Source organism: Galeopterus variegatus, unplaced genomic scaffold (genome assembly GCF_000696425.1).
Source record: "Galeopterus variegatus unplaced genomic scaffold, G_variegatus-3.0.2 Scaffold100, whole genome shotgun sequence".
Taxonomy (NCBI): Eukaryota; Metazoa; Chordata; class Mammalia; order Dermoptera; family Cynocephalidae; genus Galeopterus; species Galeopterus variegatus.
In genome coordinates this window covers 868900-888934 of record NW_007726211.1, presented here as the reverse complement: position 1 = coordinate 888934, position 20035 = coordinate 868900, and the positions used below count along the sequence as shown (strand labels likewise).

Here is a 20035-nt window from a genome sequence, read left to right as displayed (position 1 = left end):
AAAACTCTTTAAAAAGATTGATTTTTTTTTTTTTTTTTGCAAACAAGTTCACGGATTCAGAATTCCAGTGTGTAAAGTGGTCCCTGGCATGTAGTTGACACTTAATGAATATTTGTTAAATGAATGGGCATCACATGTTGTACTTGGACTCATGCATAAAACATTAGGTATGTTTCTTGCCCTACAGGAGCTTAGAGCTGTAAAAGTCACTAGTGGTCTCAGTCAAGAGACCTTGTTTTTCATTTCCCAGTTATTCATTCTGAGGCACAATTATGAAATTAAATAGCATGTTACTATTAGTATACATCTTTATTTTATGTTTCTTTATTATTTTTTAAACTGTGTGGTTAACATGATTTGAAATAATTAAAATTATCTGCTTGCTCAATTAGAATGACTTTAAAGCAAGACATCACCCCTTATATAGTTTTTAGATTAAGTTATAAATGTTCACTTTAGAACTACCTGAAGATTGATAGAGATGCATTTGAAAAGCATTATTTTTTTTTATTGATTCTTAATGTAGTAAATTACTGAAGTTATTTGGCAGCAAACAGAAGTGGCCTGTGACGTGGTTCACATTTATTCTCCCGATAGAGCCTCAATTTGCATTAATTGCATTGCGACTGCACTCACTTATATTAAAAGGCTTCTACAGTAATTAATCCTTTTTATTTCAAATCATTTTGGCACAATTTCTAGCTATAAACACTCATAAAAGACAGACACTTGAAAAATACGTTTCAGGTTTTTACCATATACCTATTGCTATTTTCTTGTGACAAGTAGTTATTGATACGCTTCTAGGAAAATGTGTAGTACAGCTGGCCGAGAACGAAGGCCAGTGTGAAAAATGCTAAGTGGACTCTTTTGCATAAAAAATAGGCAGTTTTGAAGTTGTATAATTAACCTGTGTTTAGAAAATACCTTGATTTATGCTTACATCTGTATCTTGGTTGCATGCATTATGGAAATTTAACTTACAATCCATTTAGCTGATGCAGTCGTACTTTTTAGTGCCATCACTTATTAGTGCTTGTATATTAAATGCTTTAGACATTTAAACCTGCCTTATGTAAAAAATTATATCTATGCATTTACATTTTATGAGTCACAGTGGGATTTCTGTTTAAAATTCAGGTAGCTCTGATATATTTAACGAATTTCACTGGTCTATTGTTACTAATGCAGAAGTGGCAAACAATGACCTTATATATTGAACATCAAGTGATTTACACTTTCTGTTTACTTTTAAAGTCTGCTATACAAATGAGGACTTTTCTTCAGCACCTGGAATCGATCATGTAGTGTTACGCAGAGTGTTCTCCTTGGCTTTGAACTCGTCGTTCATGTAGAAGTCATGGTATCTGAGTGCCCCAGGCTGACGATACTAACCATTTCTTGAAGAGACTCTGTGTGTGATCAGTGATGACAAGAAAATTAATTGGGTAATCATTGGTTTTGAAATTAGTAGTAAAATCAGAGTGTTGTAACACCTCAGTTTACCTGGCCAAAAGCAGCCGTGGTCTTCCTGGAGGGTGTCGTGCTGTCTGAGGTCCCCACACAGGGAAGCCTTGGATAGAGCATTCTTCACAGTACATGTCAGTCATGTTCTCGACCAGGAAGCCTGTGGGGCGCCAGATGCTGACTTTTTTTTTTTTCCTTTTTGTCTTTTTTACTGACCAGTAATGGGATCGCAACCCTCGGTGTTGTGCCTGCACCGCGCTCAGCCAGTGAGCGGGAACCGGTCTCCACATGGGATCCGGTCTCCACATGGGATCCGAACCCTCGGCAGGAGAGCCGCAGCGCTCCCAAGCGGTGCACTTCTCCAGTGCGCCACCAGGCCGGCCCTGGATGCTGACTTTTGAGAATAGTTAACAGCTATTTTCTAGTCTCTTCCAGTCATATTAGTGGGCAGGCCTTTAAATTGCAGATCTCAGGGGGTATCTGAGCAAGCTTTGAGTGTGTGAGTTTTAGGGTTTGGGTAAGGAGTAGAGATTTTATAGACTATACGTATGAAATAGATGATTAAATACTGTAACTGTACTGGAAGCTAAAACTAAGCAAAGGATTCACTCTCTAGCTGAGCACTGGCGTGCAGAGAAAATATTTCTTGTTTGTTGGAAGATTATGCACAGTCCTGGCTCTCTGGAAACTTTTTACTCTCCTGTTAGTAATTCTCACAAATCTGTCTTATTAAACCCTCAGGGCTTACATGTAGTATAATGTGGTCCGGCAATGGCCACTTGGCTGGAACAGTGACCTCTGAGCTGATAGTTTCGTGGATGAATGTTATTGCCCTGCAGATAAAGTTTTGTTTTTATTTTCGTATTCCATGCATTGTACAATAGCACTTGAATCTTAAAACAGCAGGATAAAGAGGATCCAGGTGTATCACAGCATGTGTCTTACAGCACAGCTCATTGTAGTCATTTGTCAGGTAGGGCTAGTACCCCGTTTGTTCTCCCTCTGTCTGTCCGTCCTTCCTGGTGTCTCTCTGTCTCGGGCTAGGGTCCCAGTGCTACACCTCCAAACATAAGATTGATTCTTGGCCACCTCTGCTGAGGAGGACATCTTAATATAGAACTAGGCCTCAAGTTTTCCACTTACCAAGTGGGAGTACTCCCACCACTTCTTTGACCTGGGAAGACAGAGGAGAGAGAAATCTCTGCAGATTAGACATATTCTAACAGAAATGGCATTTGCAGAGGATATCCAGATTTCCTGTTGTCTTCAATAGGAATCATTCTTTTACCTTACGTTAAGAAGTTGCCCAGATAGAACAAATGGAAATGAGACAACCAGTACTTACCGTGTGTTTAGCATGGTGCCTGGCACATAGCACACATTCAAGAAATGGTAACTGTGATCGTTATTAGAAAACTTCTGACAAGAAAGATTTGTCGTGGCTTCCAAGTCAGCTGTCTGATGGAATAAAATACCGAGAATGTTTTTGAAATTTCACAACCGATTTCTGACTCCTTGTTGCATTTTAAAACCTTAGACCATTGGGATATTCATCATGCCACGTGAAACCCTGATGTTATGTTGGAAACCTTACATAACTTTACTTCCCACCTTCTTTTGCTGTGGAATCTCTGGAGATTAATATAGTAGTACTCACCAACACTTGATTTAATCCAGTACCTCTACTTGTCAGGGAAATGCAGTTAAAACCACAATGAGATGCCCATTGCACCAACCAGATGACTAAATTAAATAGGCTGATGGTACTAATGAGTGGTGAGGCTGTAGACAGGGTGGGAACCCTCCTACATTGTTAGTGGTAATGAAAACAGCTTGCACAGTGTCTAATACAGTTCAGCATGCCTTGTACCCCAGCACTTCCACTTAGCAGATCTGCACTTAAGTGGAGAGAATCAGCTGTTCGTAGCAGCTTCATTCATCATAGCCAAAGCCTGGAAGCAACTCAGATGTCCGTCATTAGATGAATAGGTAAAGATATTACACAGCATTGAATAAAAGAACAAACAGTAATAACATAGATGAATCTCAAAAACATGATGTTGAGAGAAGACGTATAAAAGAATTCATACCGTGTAATCCCATTCATGACGTTCTAGTCCTGGCAAAGCTTATCTATAGTGATGGCAGAATGGGGGTTAACGTGGGGAGAGGATATTGACTGAAGGGCATGCAGGAGCTTTCAGTGTGGGAGTGGTGTGTGTGGTTGTTACAGAAGTATCATCAAATGTAAAAATTCATCAAGCTGCACATGGAAGATGTGTACATTTTACTGTATGTTAATTATACTTTGATATAAATAAATGCAAAAGGGCCGGACCCGTGGCGCACTCAGGAGAGTGCGGCACTTGGGAGCGCAGTGGCGCTCCCGCCTCGGGTTCGGATCCTATATAGGGATGGCCGGTGTGCTCACTGGCTGAGCGCAGTGCAGGCGACACCAAGCCAAGGGTTGCGATCCCCTTACCAGTCACAAAAAAGACAAATAAGTAAATAAATAAATAAATGCAAAAAAAAATATGCATTTAAGTCCTTAGTTATAAAGGTAGACAGTAACTTACAGGAAAAGCATCAGTAACATTTGTGGACATGTGAAAGTTACATGAACTCCAGATTTAGAGCACAGCCACCCTCACTTGTTTACACTTTTTCTGTGGCCACTTTTGTGCTACAAAGGCAGAGTGGAGTAATTGTGACAGATGGTCTGGCCTGCTTGGTGATTGAACTGTGACCCCCCAAATGCTATGTTTAAGTCCTAACACCCCATACCTGTGAACATGGCCTCATTTGGAAATAGGGTCTTTGCAGATGTAATCAAATCAAGATGAGGTCACACTGGATTAGAGTGGGTATCAAAATCCAATGACCAGTGTCTTTATAAGAGAAAGGAGAAGAGATTCAGATGCAGAACACACACACACACACAAGGAAGACAGTCATGTGGAGAGGCAGAAACTGGAGGGATACAGCTACAAGCCAAGGAACACAGAGGCTCACCAGGAGGTGGAAGAGACATGGAGGGACCCTCCCCAGAGCCTTGGGAGAGAGAATGGCCCTGCCAGCACCTGGCCAGTGGACTGTGAGACAATAACTTGTGGTGTTTTAAGTTTCCCAGTTTGTGATAATTTGTTACAGCAGCCTCAGGGAACTAATGCACCTGAAAAACCTAAAATGTTTACTACTTGGCTCTTTACAGAAAACATTTGCCAGCCTCTGTTTCACATGGAGGATTTGGCTCTTAAAAGTCCTATTTGGGGGCCGGCCCGGTGGCGCACTGGATAGTGCGCCGCTTGGGAAGCGCGGCGGCGCTCCCGCCCGAGGGTTCGGATCCCACATACAGACCGGTTCCCGCTCACTGGCTGAGCGAGGCGCGGGAGCGACACCGAGGGTTGCGATCCCGTTGCCGGTCCCCGGTCCGGTACGGGGGCAACACTGAGGGTTGCGATCCATTGCCGGACACGGAAAAAGACAAAAGACAACACCGAGGGTTGCAATCCCGTTGCCGGTCCCCGGTCCGGTACGGGGGCAACACTGAGGGTTGCGATCCATTGCCGGACACGGAAAAAGACAAAAGACAAAAAAAAAAAAAAAAGTCCTATTTGATACTAACACTCTACAATTTCAGCCCTAAATTATCTGTCGTAGAGTTGTTGACATGCTGAATGCTTTACTCTGTGGCCTGGCACATGGTGAGTGCTCCCTGAACGTTAGCTTCCACCATTCTCACAGTGCATTGTAGAGAAAAGTCTCTACTCTCTTAGGCTCTGTTCAGTGACCACCATTGTTCCCTGTTCTCGTTTGAAGGCTCTCTACGAAAACATGCTGGTGGAGCTGCCCTTCGCTGGCTTCTTCCTTTCTAAGTTGCTTGGGACGAGTGCAGATGTGGACATGCATCACCTAGCCTCCCTAGATCCTGAAGTGTATAGGAATTTGCTGTTTCTCAAGAGCTATGAAGATGATGTGGAGGAACTTGGGTTGAACTTCACCGTGGTGAACAATGACCTGGGAGAGGCACAGGTAAGGAGAACGTCCTGGCACCAGTTCATGTGGTTCCCAGTTTTATTCACGTCAGTGAAGAAGGTGAATTTCCGTAGATCTATAACAGGTGGTAGTATTTCCTTTTGTGTGAAAGTATGTTTTACATTGTTTGGGTTCTTATACATTTTAGTTAGAAGAATTACTGAGCCTGAGAGTTAGTAATCAGTTTCTGAGCACAGTTCTCAGCTCTTTCTCAGTGAGAACCTGTGAATGTTCTCATGGCCGTAATTAAGCCTTGTTTCTTGTCTCATTCTTGGTGCTGGAGAGTAGCCAGTTGGCAACTTCCTGACAAGAACCTGTGGGGTTAGCTAACTAGTCCTCATTCCTCACCCATTCAAAGCCACCTCTGGCTGCTCCACCACTGGTACCTGGGATGTTTTCTGACCTTCATAATACATCTGGTTGCTCTTTTTTGTTGTTGTTTTTGTTTTTTAAGAAAGGCCTATATTAATAAGTGGAATTCACATACTATAAAATCCACCCTTTGAGAGTATACAGTTCAGTAGTTCTTAGTACAGTTTGTAGAGTTGTGCAATCATCACAACCAGTTTTAGAACATTTTCACTACCCCAGGAAGAACCTGTATGCCCTTTAGCAGGTCACTCCCCACCCCCAGACTAGGCAGCCATGAATCTGCTTTCAGTCTCTGCATTTGCCTGTTCTGAATATTTCGTTGCAACAGTTCTTTTATGTGGTCTTATGTGTCTGGCTCCCTTCACTTCTTGCGTGTGTCAGGACTTCTTTCCTTTCTCTGGCTGAATGCTATGCCACTGCATCGGTACACTGCATTTTCTTCATCAGTTGGCATACATTTGGGTTGTTTCCACTTCTGGGCTGTTATGAATAATACTGCTGTAAACATTCATGTACAGTATTTATAGATGAATTGATAACATCTGGGCTTTGCTGCAGATATTATGAGAACAGGGGCAGTAGATGGAGATGTGCGTGACCTAGAATGCTGCTGGACATGAGATAACACTTGCTGGAGCTGGTGGTGGGGACTTGGGGGTTTATCATACTGTTCTGTCTACTTTAACATATGTCCAAATGTTCCATAATTTGCAAAACTTTTAAAAATGTAATACAGCCACTCTCAAATTTTTTAAGGATTAAATGGAAGGGTTACCACCTAGAACTTTGAAGTCATATTGTCCAAATCTCGCATTTTTTTAGATTTTTTAATCTAAAACCTGTGCTTTTCTAACCTTATGCTATTTGGTTTTCAGGCTAATAATATTTCATGTATGGGAAAGAGACATCTTTTCTGCTATGCTTATGTAGAGTGATAATCTTTTCTGAATCTAATAGCTGGATTTTTACTATAAAAATATTATTGTCCTTAAACTTTGCAGTTGTTTCTCTAAATTTATATTGTTATTTGGTGTCTAATCCAGGTTTTCAAAGATATCAGCTTTACCTATGCTTTTTTTTTTTTTTTAAAGATGACCGGTAAGGGGCTCTTAACCCTTGACTTGGTGCTGTCAGCACCACGCTCAGCCAGTGAGCGAACCGGCCATCCCTATATGGGATCCGAACCTGGGGCCTTGGTGTTATCAACACCACACTCTCCCGAGTGAGCCACGGGCCGGCCCAGCTTTACCTATGTTAAAAAATAACTGCATATTAAATAATTGTATACTTTAGTGTTCAGTCAAATCACCATTGAAAATACGTTGACCCAGAGGATACTCCTTAACTTAAACCCCCAGGTTTATTGCATATTGAGCAAGTTTAGATTAATGCAATTTTATTTTTATATCATGTGACCTCCTTGCCACCATGCCTGTTCTTTATTTCTTCATTCATTCATAAGACATGCATGACACTCTGTGTACCAGTCATTATGCTGTGCATAGGAGGGTTTTTTGTTTGTTTGTTTTTTAATTATAAGATAATACATTTTCTAGTAAGAGGCAGATAGATTTGTAAGCAGTGTGATCTGTGCAGTATAGGGTATGCATAGTTTAGTAGCAGTTCAAAAGAACTGCTGCCTGGAAGAGATCCTTGGTGGATGTTGAGGAGTTCACCTAGCAGCTGATGTCCCAGTGGCTGATGGTTAGAGTGCATATAGGGGAGCAGGTGGGTAGGAGTTGGGTCAAACCCTGCCGGGAAGTCTGGACTCTAGAAAGGCTAACCATGGTTTCAGAAACAGAGCCCGTGTTTCGTTTCATAGCTGATATTGGGTATTTATTTCAGTATGTCAGTGTAAGATGTCCTAAAACAGGTGCATTTCATAGCTGATAGGAAAATAAGTAATAACAAAATATTTGAAGCTGAGGTTTTGATTCATGAGTCAGGGCAGGACCTGGAAACTGTCAGGGTGTGTTCTGAGTCAGGAGGCTCCAGAATTCACTGAGAAACCATGTCTGGGGGCTAAGCAATTAGAAAGATGTTTAATGAGAGGATTCCTACTGTAGTCTTCATGTTTTAAAATTACATTCTATAGATTAGTATACTGAACTCAGTAGATTTTGATTGGTAGGACATTCTTATACTAAGCTCCTCAGTCTTTCCCCCAGCTCTGGGCACCCACCATCCTGCTTTCTGTCTCTATGAATGTGACTACTTTACTATAAGTGGAATAACACGGTATTGTCCTTTTGTGCCTGGCTTACTTCACTGTGTGTAATGTCCTTAAGGTTCATCCATGTTGTAGCAGGTGTCATAATTTCCTTCCTTTATGAGGCTGATTAACATTCCATTGTATGGATGGACTACATTTTGCTTAGCCATTTGTCCCTTGATGGACACTTGGGTTGCTTCCACCTTTTGTTTATCATGAATACTGCCATGAACACTGATGTACAAATCTTTTTGACAGCCTGCTTCATTTTCTTTTGAGTGTATACTTGGAAGTGGAATTGCTGGGTCACATGGCAGTTCTGCGTAAACATATGTAAACTGTTTGAGGAACCAACAAACCGTTTCCCACAGTGACTACCATTTTACATTCCCACTGGCTGTGCACAAATGTTGGGATTTCTCCACGTCCTCCCCAATGCTTGTTATTCCCTCCCTCCTTCTCTCCTTCATTTCTTCCCTCCTCCTTTTTCTCCCTCCCTCCCTCCTTCTTTCCTCTGTTTCTTTCTCTCTCCCTTTCTTTCTCAGTCTTCAAAAACTAAAATAAAAAAGTGTACACAGAGACTTATGCATTACAGTGTCTAAACTTTCTGGATATTATTTTTAAATGACTGTCTTTTAGGAACTTGAATTATCAGTCTGCTTCTTAGCCTTAAATCCACCTAATTCAGAAATAGGTTCAGATTAAATCCCTGGTTGGTGTAAAGGAAATAACACCTCAGGCTTGCTGCTTCCTCCTGCTGGGTCATCTTTAGGCATTCCTGAGAACTGACACCAGTAGTGTCAAAATAGAGTGAGAGATACAGACACGTTTTATGTGGCTGCAGTTTATTTAGTTGCTTTTGTTTCAGCCTCTTCCATATCATAGAGCTGAAGTTTCAACGATGCAAAATTCAGATGTCTTTTGGAAGGTGAGGTTTGTTACTGCTGTAAGCAAGAGTTCCGCACACGTGTAGTGATGTTGCTTGCTCCTGTTGCCTTGCACCACCTAGTGGCCTGGCTTTTAAGTACAACAAAAGTGTTGAGTGACCTGTCTAAGGCTTTTGCTAATGGGAGGATTTCCCGTTTCTCCTTCTGAAACAGATGGTGATGGAGAGCTGCCGCGTGTGTGGGAACTCCATCCGAGCCCCACTGATAGTATTGGGATATGGTGAAAGCAAGGTGTGAAGTTAAGACATTCCCATTATTCATAAATACTCCCACTAAGTTAAGAAATTATAGATGATGAGGCATAAGAATAATTATACTGAAGAGTCTAATTAGAAAGTTAAATTCAGGGCCGGCCCGGTGGCGCACTGCTGTAGTGCGCTGCTTGGGAAGCGCGGTGGCGCTCCCGCCGAGGGTTCGGATCCCACATGCAGACCAGCCGCTCACTGGCTGAGCGAGGGGCAGGAGCAGCACCGAGGGTTGCGATCCCGTTGCTGGTCGCAGTCCGGTACGGGGGCGACACTGAGGGTTGCAATCCGTTGCCGGGCACGAAAAAAGACAAAAAGGAAAAAAAAAAAAAAAGAAAGTTAAATTCACTGGTAAAGCACCTTATGTAGAAGGAGAACTTACAGGTTTCTGTAGAAATAGATATAAATAGGTGGTCCTCTATACAAGTTTAAGTTTATAAATATAATGATTTAAAGATCTGTGATATGCAAATACTTCATTATGTTGGCAGATTGTTAATTAATCTTCCCTTTTAAATAATGGTGCTGCTCTCAATTTTGTCTTCTTCAGTATAATCAATATGGCTATCTGTTAGTCCGTTTAATAATGAACATGAAATTTGAGACTACTAATATACACACACATCTTCCTTGAGAAAAACGCTAAGGATTTAGAAAGGAATATATAATAATCCTCTGTTAGGTGGGAAGGATAGAGCTTGAGTTATGAGACCTTGGTTCATGTCGCAGTTCACTCCTTTGCTCTGTGGCCTTAGGCAAGTCACAGGACCCCTTCCTCATCTCAGAAGGATCAAGTTGCTAGAGGATTAAATGAGCTGATGTAAGTAGGTCATGTAAAGTGGTATCGTGTGGGGCCTTGTGGATTCTACCTGCTGTAAAAGTAGACCTGCAGGTGTGGCAGAGAGGACAGCTCTTGCTGTGAGAACTGCTCTGGTTCTATACTTAAAGCAGATTTTACATGCGCCCCTCAAGCATGAAGTTTTAGTACACAGCTGACATGATTCTTAAATATATATAGTTGCTTAGGTTTAACCTGAGAGAGAATTTTAAGGTAGAGGTAGTGTGACCATTTTTAAGGTATTAGAAATGTCAGTTTTGCCTGATTAGGTGTGGTAATTGGTAGGCTTTGGAAGTTCCTTTAAATAAATTCATCGGTCCTTTGTCTTCCAAATCACACAAGTACCTCATCATTTATTACCTGCCTTTAATCCATTTAAAGGAAGGGTGTGGTGTTTTATATATTGAAATATAACAGCCAGCCTCATGAGGTTTGGTTAACAGATGGACTGTCAGCTGAGTACAAGCAAAGGAATTAAGGTAATGAACACAATCTTCCATCAGAATGAAGACAATGGATTCGAAAGCCTGTTCTCAGACTTGATGGTTTGAAAACTAAGAAAGTGAATTAGTAAGATTAATTGGATTGTCGTTTAAAATGTGCGATAACTGAAAGAAGGAAATCTGACAAATTTAACACTCAAGTTTAAAGCTACATAACTTTTATAAAGTGAAAACCAGTAAACTCTACTCTGTCTTTTTACCATAAGATATAGGAAGATTTAAGGAAAAACTCTTCCGCAGATTTTAAAATAGACTTTCTGTCAAGTGGTTAAAAAATTGGAGTATAAATGCCATTGCCCAGAGGCAGTCACATTGTCTTTGTTATTACAGGAATATAAAACTACCGAGACAACCAAAAGCTATGGAAAGAAAATCATGGGTGGGAGGGGCGGTTATTAATAGTTTTTCCATAATCTACAATCTAAGTATCTCTATCTTTACCCCAAAAGTCTGCTGTCTACTTAGCAGGCACATTAAGCCTGTTGTTTACTGTTTCTTGGGCTCACCAGCAGAGATCGCCCTGAAATGTCTTTGTTCATCTATTTTATATTTTCCTTGTCCATGTCATAGACTACCCTCATCTAACTCCAGGAGTACAGTTCTTTTTTTAAGTACTAGTAAACAAGGAAATAAGTATACTCTGGTGTGCTTGTATGTTTATAACTGTCTATGGTGTTTTGTCAATAAACTTTGCATATATGAGTTCACATAATCACAGTTCCAAGAGAGACAAAACAGCACCATTTCATTAATGACAGAAGTAGTTCATGGAACAAAACACTTTTTCTTTGACCACACTTTTTTTTGTTGTTGTTGGCTGGCTGGTACAGGGATCCAAACCCTTGACCCCATTGGTGTTATGACATCATGATCTGATCAGCTGAGCTCACTGAGCCCCTGTGGCCACACTTGACAGTGAGGGAGAGGGAACTAAAATTTAGGTCTAAGCATTTCTACCATGGCGCTTTTCTCTCTAATACTCTAGAGATGCTTACAGGAATATTTTCTGACCTCTATACTAGACATACAAATTCTGTGAGTGTAACTATTTACTGATAAAAAATTGTTCTTGTTAACTGTGTTTATATACATAGAAATTGGCTGGTCAGTTATCTCTAATTATTACCCTATCCTTTAAATCATAATTAAAGTGCTTTACAGTAGTAATAACATGGAAATACAAGGATAATTATATGCTGCTTTATATGTACAAATAACAGTCATCAGTTTACTACAGCCTTATTTCCTTAAGTTGTGTTTTCTCCAAAATGAATCCTTTTGTTCTCTTCTAACTTGTGTTGTTAATTTCATTCATATCTTTGCCCTTTGCGATTTCTGACTTTTTAAAATGGAATTGCCATGATTACATTGCCACACAACTCCTTAGTGTACTGTACGTTGGTGAAAGCAAGGATGGTTAATGATCTTAAACACAGAATAAGATGCCAACCTTCAGAGAATCTCCTCGGAGGTCCACCTCTGAATTTACGTACTGTGTGTGTGTGTGCGTGTGCACGCGCGTGTGTGTGTGTACGTACACGTACTAGTTTGTGCTGTTTCGTATTTAGATTCTTGTTCACAACACAAGTTATATTTCCTTGAAACATTTGTTTCTCACATTTTTAATGTGTCGTCATATTTTGAGAATTGTGGGGTCCTTATGTTTTATACTCACAGGTAGTAGAACTAAAATTTGGTGGGAAAGATATCCCTGTCACCAGTGCCAATCGAATCGCATATATCCACCTGGTGGCCGACTATAGACTGAACAAGCAGATCCGCCCACACTGCCTGGCTTTCAGACAGGGCCTGGCCAATGTCGTCAACCTCGAGTGGCTCCGAATGTTTGATCAGCAGGAAATTCAGGTAGATACTTGCTCACTCTCGGGGGCACAGTTGTCTCAGGAAATGAAAAGCCTTTCTTAAAATCTACCTCAAATTTTATTTTGAACTTTTTTTTTTCCAGGTATTAATTTCTGGTGCACAAGTTCCCATCAGCCTAGAGGACCTAAAATCTTTTACAAACTATTCAGGTGTGTTTTCACTACTAGTTGTTTTTCCTGAAAATGTTACTGGTAACCCTATTTCCAAAATAATTTTTAATATAATTTTTTCGTATAGGTAATTTATGTGATTCGAAAACCAGAATGTGTAGTAAGGTGTGCAGTGAGTCTTCCTGTTCTTATCCCCATCTGTCCTGTTCTGCCTGCCCTTCCCTGCCATGAGTTACCACTGTTCCTAGTGTCTTTATGTATTTACAGACATACACAAATTTAATTCTTATTTTTCTTATGTTCACACACTTCTGCATCCTGTGGTTTTTTTCTTGACAATGTGTCTTTGTAAGTCTCTACTTAAAGGCATTTGATTACGTCTTATCTTTTGCCTTTAAAAACAGTGCTAGCCTACCTTCCCCCAACAAACTCACTGATAATAAAAGAAAAAACTGAAAAGTTGGACCTCATAGAAAATTTTACTTTTTGATTTAATTAAACTTAAAACTTTTGGCTCTTCAAGAAAATGAAAAAGCAAGGCACAGATGGGGCAGAAATATTCAGAATGCATATATTTGACAAAGAATGTATATCGACAGTGCATAAAAAACTCTCTAAATGCAATAAAAAGGGGAGGGAAGGCCCAGATACAAAAATGGGCAAAAGTCTTAACCACTTCCAAAAAGAAGCTATACAAATGGCCAGTGAGCACACAGAAAGATGCTCAACAACATTAGTCATCAGAGCAATAAAAAATTACAGTGAGAATGAGATTGTTCTTAGTAGGACTTGGTGTCTTTTGGGTATTTGTAGGGTTTTTTGTTTTTTTAAAATTCATTATATGTACTTGGGAAGAGTGAAAAAAAAAAAAAAAAAGGAAGAAAATCACCCTTAATTCCAGTATTCTAAAACAACTACTGCTGTGTTGAAGTGTTTTCTTTATATTCTGTTATTCTGGTATTTTCATATGGTTTATGGTTATATATAATTTATAAGGTATATTCTGGTTAGAGCTTAGATATATCATAACTAACCTTTCACTGTAAAGAACTACTGTGTGTGTTTCTGTGTGTAAAGTCTTTATATATATATATGCTAGAAGCCCAGAAGCTAAAATACTTTTTAAAGGACATAAACATTTTGGGGAGTGAAATCACAGGGGGAAAAAAAAAGTATTGATAAAGAATCAGCATAAATCGTTGAACATAGATTGGGATACATTTTATTTGTTCAACCTTTCTCATCCATAGAAAACTCTACAGAATTTTAAATATGTATGTATAAAAATGATTTGAAATTGGGAGCCATTAATTCCTATTTTTATTATGTGCATTTTAAAGTATTTTATCTCTCAGGAAATTTAAAATACAGTCTTAAATAAAGCAGGTTATGAAGCAGTATGTGTCATATGGTTCCACATCTATGAAAATAAAATTGAGTAAGATATAAGCAAAAATGTTAAGAGGCCATGAGATTATAAGTTATTTTACATTTTCAAAATGTTGTTTCCCCTTCTTTATATATTATGCATTTTATATAATTTACTTTTAAAACCAAGAAAACTTTAATGCCATTTGAGTTTTATAAAATGGTAATGATTATTTATAGTTAATGAAATTACAAGTGATTTTTCTTCATTGTACTTTTCTCTTTTTTCTAAATATTTTGAAATGAGTATATAGTTCTCTTAAAATACTTTTTTTTCTTTTTTGGTGGCTGGCTGGTGTGGGGATTTGAACCCTTGACCATGGTGTTATAATAATGTACTCTAACCAACTGAGCTAACCAGCCAGCCCTAAAATAATTTTTAAACCATAAAAACATCCTGAGCAGGACGGCCAGCTATGACTGAATGATCAACAAATTCTCTCCTCAAAGGTTAGTAGTGGCTTTTTATCAAAGATAGAAAAAAATGACAAAAGAAAATTATGGATTAATATTCCCTTATGAACATAGATGCAAAAATCCTGAACAAAATACTAGCAAAATGAATCCAGCAGCATATAAAAATGATTTTATTTTATTTATTTATTTTTTATACCTCTTTGTTTTACATAAAAATGATTTTAAACCAAGTGGTATTTATCTAGAAAATGCAAGGTTAATTTGACATCTAAAAATCTATTAGTGTAATATACTGTATTGATGGTACAAAGGACAAAACTCAACATGATCATCTCAATAGATTGGTGTGAGGGGAAGCACTTGAAGCTTTTGAGCATCTAAGCATCTCATATCTATTCAGGATAAAAACTCTCAAGAAACTAGGATTAGAGGGAACATCTTTAACCTGATGAAGGACATCTACAAAAAACTCACAGTAACATCACACTGAATGGCGAGTCCTGAATGCTGTCCACGTAAGGCACATGTTGGCTTTCACCATTTCCGTTCAACTTTGTACTGGGGTTTCTAGCTAAACCCCAATCAATCAATAAGAAGTAGAATAAGAAATGGAAAAGAAGTAAAACTGTCTTTTTTTCACAGATGATATGACAAAAAGATACTAGAATTAATAGGTTTATCAGGGTGGCAGTATAGACTAATATACAGAAATCAGTTGTATTTCTGTATACAATCCAAGAATGAAATTAAACTACCCTATTCATCATAGTATCAAAAAGATAAAATAGAAATAAATTTAGCAAAGTGAGTACAAGACTTGTACACTGAAAACTGCAAAACATTGCTGAAGGAAATTAAAGAGGACCTAAATAAATGGAGAGATTATCCACTTTCATGAATTGGGAGATTCAGTATTGTCAAAATGGTAGTATTCTCGGGCCGGCCCGGTGGCGCACTGCGCTAGTGCGCCGCTTGGGAAGCGCGGCTGCGCTCCCGCCGAGGGTTCGGATCCCACATACAGACCGGTTCCCGCTCACTGGCTGAGCGAGGCGTGGGGGCAACACCGAGGGTTGCGATCCCGTTGCCGGTCCCGGTCCGGTACGGGGGCGACACTGAGGGTTGCGATCCGTTGCCGGACACGGAAAAAAAGACAAAAAAAAAAAGGTGTATTCTCTAAATTGACCAGAGTCAATTTAGTCCTTGCCAGAATCCCAGCAAGGATTTTTATTGAAGTTGACAAAGTTGATTTTAAAATGTATTGTGGAACATAAAGGATATAGAATAACTAAAACAGTTTTGTAGAACAAAGTTGAAGGACTTACACTCTTAAAACTTACTGTAAGGCCACAGTAATTAGGACAGCGTGGTACTGGCATAAGAATAGGCATATTGATCAGTGGAACATAATTTTGAGTTCACAAACAAATCTGTATATTTGTGGTCATCTGGTTTTCAGCAGAGGTCCCAAGACAATTCAGTGGTGCTGGAATAATGTCCACATGAGAGAGAATGAACCCTTCACACCGTACGTAAAAATTAACTTGAAATGGATCAGAGCCTTGTAGGTAAGAGCTAAAACTGTAAAACTTCTAAAAGAACATACAGGAGAAAATCTTAATGACTTTGGATTAGTCAGAGAGTTTGTAGTTATGACATAAAAAACATGATCCAGAAAAAAGAAATTGATAAATTTGACTTTCTCAGAATTAAAAGCTTTTGTGCTTCAAAGGATACCATTAAGCAAATGAAAGCACAAACCATGGATTGGGAGAAAATGTTTTCAAGTCAAATATCTGGTAAGGGACTTATGTGCACCATATACAAAGAGTGCTTACAACTCAGTAATAAGAGAGCCCAATTAGGCAATGAGGGCAAAAAGTCATTTCACTTAAGAAGGTAAACAGGCTGACCAGTGAGCTCAGCTGGTCAGAGCATGGTGTTACCACACCAAGGTCAAGGGTTCAGGTCCCCATACCGGACTGCCACCAAAATAAAAAAAGGAGCGGAGGATATATAAATGGCCACTAAGGACATCAAGAGATGTTTCACACAGTCAATCATTAGGGAAATGCAGATTAAATATGTATGAGTTATCACTGCCCACCTACTGGAATGGCTGTCATCAGCAAAGTCAGCCCCAAGTGTTCGCAACACGTGGAGAAATCAGAACCCTCTTGAATGGTGGGTAGGTAAAATGGTAAAGCCTCTTCAGAAAAATTTCCAGTTATTTAAAAGTTGAGTGTAGTACAAGTGGATTTTTGCAAAATAATGAAGCCATACCCCATCTCACACCATATACAAAAATAAGTCAGAATGATCAACCTTAATGTAAGACGTAAAACCATAAAACATGTAGGAGAAAACGGGTAAGTCTTCCTGACCGTGGATTTGGCAATGGATGGTCAAGTATGGCAGCAAAAGCGTAAGCAACAAAAGAAAAAATAGATACACTGGACTTCATCAAACTTAAAAATGTGCTTCACAGGACACTGTTGAGGGCCGGCTGGTGGCTCACTCGGGAGAATGCGGTGCTGATAATACCAAGGCCATGGGTTCGGATCCCATATAGGGATGGCCGGTTCGCTCACTGGGTGAGCGTGGTGCTGACAACACCAAGTCAAGGGTTAAGATCCCCTTACCGGTCATCTTTTAAAAAAAAAAAAAAAGGACACTTAAGAACGAAAAGATGTTTTAGTCTGTTTACTGTTGCTATAACAGAATAGCTGAGACTGGGTGATTTATAAAGGAAAGAGGTTTATTTAGCTTATGATTCTGGAGGCTGGGAGGCTCAAGGTCTGGTTGGCTTCCAGTGATGGCCTCGTTCTGTGTCTTGACACAGCAGAGAAGCACTGGGAGCACGAGACTGAACACAAGAGGCAGCCCACTTTATAGCAACCCACTCTCACTCTTAGGTAACTCATCCAGCCCTTTGAGAGCAAGAACTCCCTCCCACAAGAAAGGCATTAATCCCTTTAACGACCTGATCACTTCTTAAAGGCACCACCTCCCAGCACTGCTACACTGGCAAATTTCAGCGTGAGTTTTGGCAATCACAAAACCAAATCGAAACCATGGCCAAAGGCAACCTACAGAATGAGAAAAAATATTTGCAAATCATGTATTTGATAAGGTTCTAGTACCCAGAATATATAAAGAACTCTTAAAACTAACAATAAAAAGACAACATGATGCAGAAGTGAGGAAAGGACTTGAATAGACATTTCCCTACAGAAGGATTTTTTGTGCCAGTAAGCCCAAAAAGATGCTCAGCATCACTAGTAATTACTGAAATGCAAATCAAAACCAGGGTGAGATCCCACTTCACACTCATTAGGATGGCTGAGATAACAAGTGTTGGGAAGGATGTGGAGAAATTGGACCTCTCATTCATTGCTGATAGAAATGTAAAAATGGTGCAGCCACTGTGGAAAATGGTTTGGTGGTTCTTTAAAAACTAAACATAAAATTACCATATGATCCAGCATTTCTACTCCAAGTACAAGGATACTTCAAAAGTTCATGGGACAGCCACTGCAGTACCTTGAGCTCCGTGGACACAGCAGCGGGGCATGTGAGAACAGACTGGCACTGAGTGGTTCCTAGCCTCGCTAAAGAAAAATAACTGAACATGGGCGAAGGAGATTCTAAGAAGCCGAGAGGCACATGTCCTCATGGGCATTCTGTACATACGTGCCAGGAAGAGCACAGGAAGTAGCACCTGGTACTGCAGTCAGCTTCTCAGAGCTTTCTACAAAGTTCTCAGGGAGGCGAAGACTGTGTTGCTAAACAGAAAGGACAGTCTGAAGACATGGCAAAGTGGGCAGGGCCCATTATGAAAGAGAAATGAAAACCTGTGTCCCTCCTAAAGGGGAAACAAAAAAGTTCAGGGATCCCAGTGCACCCCAGAGGCCTCCTTCAGCCTTTTTCTTGTTTTGGCCTGGCTATCACCCAAAAATCAAAGGAGAACATCCCAGCCTGTCCATTGGCAATGTTGCAAAGAAACTAGGAGAGATGTGGAACACTAACACTGCTGCAGAGGACAAGCAGCCTTATGAAAAGAAGGCTGCTAAGCTGAAGCAAAAATATGAAAAGGATATTGCTGAGCACCAAGCTAAAGGAAAGCCCAATGCAGCAAAAAAGGGAGTTGTCGAGGCTAAAAAAAGCAAGAAAAAGAAGGAAGGCAGGGAGGAAGAGGAAGATGATGGTGGTGAATAAGCTGTTTGTTTGATCTTTGTCTATAAAGCATTTAATCCTCTGTACACAACTTACTTCTTTCAAAGAAAACAATTGAAATGTAAGGTTGTGTTTAAGATTTGTTTTTAAACTGTACAGTGTCTTTTTGTATAGTTAACGCACTACCAAATGTGTCTTTAGGTAGCCCTGTCCTGGTGGTATTTTCAGTAGCCTGCAGCCTTGCCAGGTACACTACAGGGGCTATAAATTAATTGGCATGGAAATTTAAAGGAAGCTCTCACTGGTGCGCAGCACAAATTAGTTATATGTGGGGATGGTCGATTTTTCATTTTCAGTTGTCTGTGGTGTAGCCAATATAAAATAATCATAGTCTGTTAACTGAATACCAATCTATATTGGAGAGGGGAGGGGGAATTGCAGCTGTACTGTTGACATTCTGAAACCTTCTAAGTAAATAACAATTTTTTTTTATTAAAAGAAATTCTGGGGCTGGCCCGTTAGCTCATTTGGTTACAGTGCAGCATTATAACACCAAGGTCAAGTGTTCAGATCCCCATAGCAGCCAACCACCAAAAAAAAAGTTCTCGGAAAGGTAGAATTAAAAGATAACGTGAATCTTTCCATGAGCTTTTTTTAAAAAAAAAGATGACTGGTAACAGGATCTTAACCTTTGGCTTGGTGTTGTCAGCACCACACTCCCCCAAGTGAGCCACGGGCCAGCCCTTTCCATGAGCTTTTTGAAGCGCCCTGTATATGCCTGAAGGAATCAAAAGCAGGCACTCAGACACTTGCATGCCGATGTTCATAGCAGCACTGTTCATAATGGCTGAAAGGTAGAAACGGCCCAAGGTCCATTGACAGTGAATGGATAGACAGGTACAGTATATACATACAATGGAATAGTATTGTCTTAAAAATAGACAGCCGAGCACTGTTCATAATGGCTGAAAGGTAGAAACGGCCCAAGGTCCATTGACAGTGAATGGATAAACAGGTACAGTATATACATACAATGGAATAGTATTGTCTTAAAAATAGACAGCCCGTGGCTCACTCGGGAAAGTGCGATGCTGATAACACCAAGGCCCCAGGTTCAGATCCCATATATAGGGATGGCCGGTTTGATCACTAGCTGAGCGTGGTGCTGACAACACCAAGTCAAGGGTTAAGATCCCCTTACCGGTCATCTTTTAAAAAAATAAATAAATAATAATGCAGTTCTGATCAATGTTAACACATGGATGAATCTTGAGAATAATATGCTAAGTAAAATGATTCACCTTGGCCGGCCCAGTGGCGCACTGCTTCAGTGCGCCGCTTGGGAAGCGTGGCGGCACTCCCGCCGAGGGTTCGGATCCCACATACAGACCGGCCGCTCACTGG

The 20035-nt window shown here is 40.1% G+C and overlaps 1 protein-coding gene across 1 annotated transcript in view; it reads left to right on the top strand.

Moving 5' to 3' along the window:
- The window catches only part of UBE3C (ubiquitin protein ligase E3C), a 112054-nt gene that overhangs the window by 75540 nt on the left and 16479 nt on the right, over window positions 1–20035 (top strand). The window contains exons 18-20 of the mRNA XM_008583747.1: window positions 5287–5499; window positions 12297–12485; window positions 12586–12652. Of these exons, the coding sequence (XP_008581969.1) occupies window positions 5287–5499; window positions 12297–12485; window positions 12586–12652 (469 nt within the window). The remainder of the gene's footprint in view (window positions 1–5286; window positions 5500–12296; window positions 12486–12585; window positions 12653–20035) is intronic.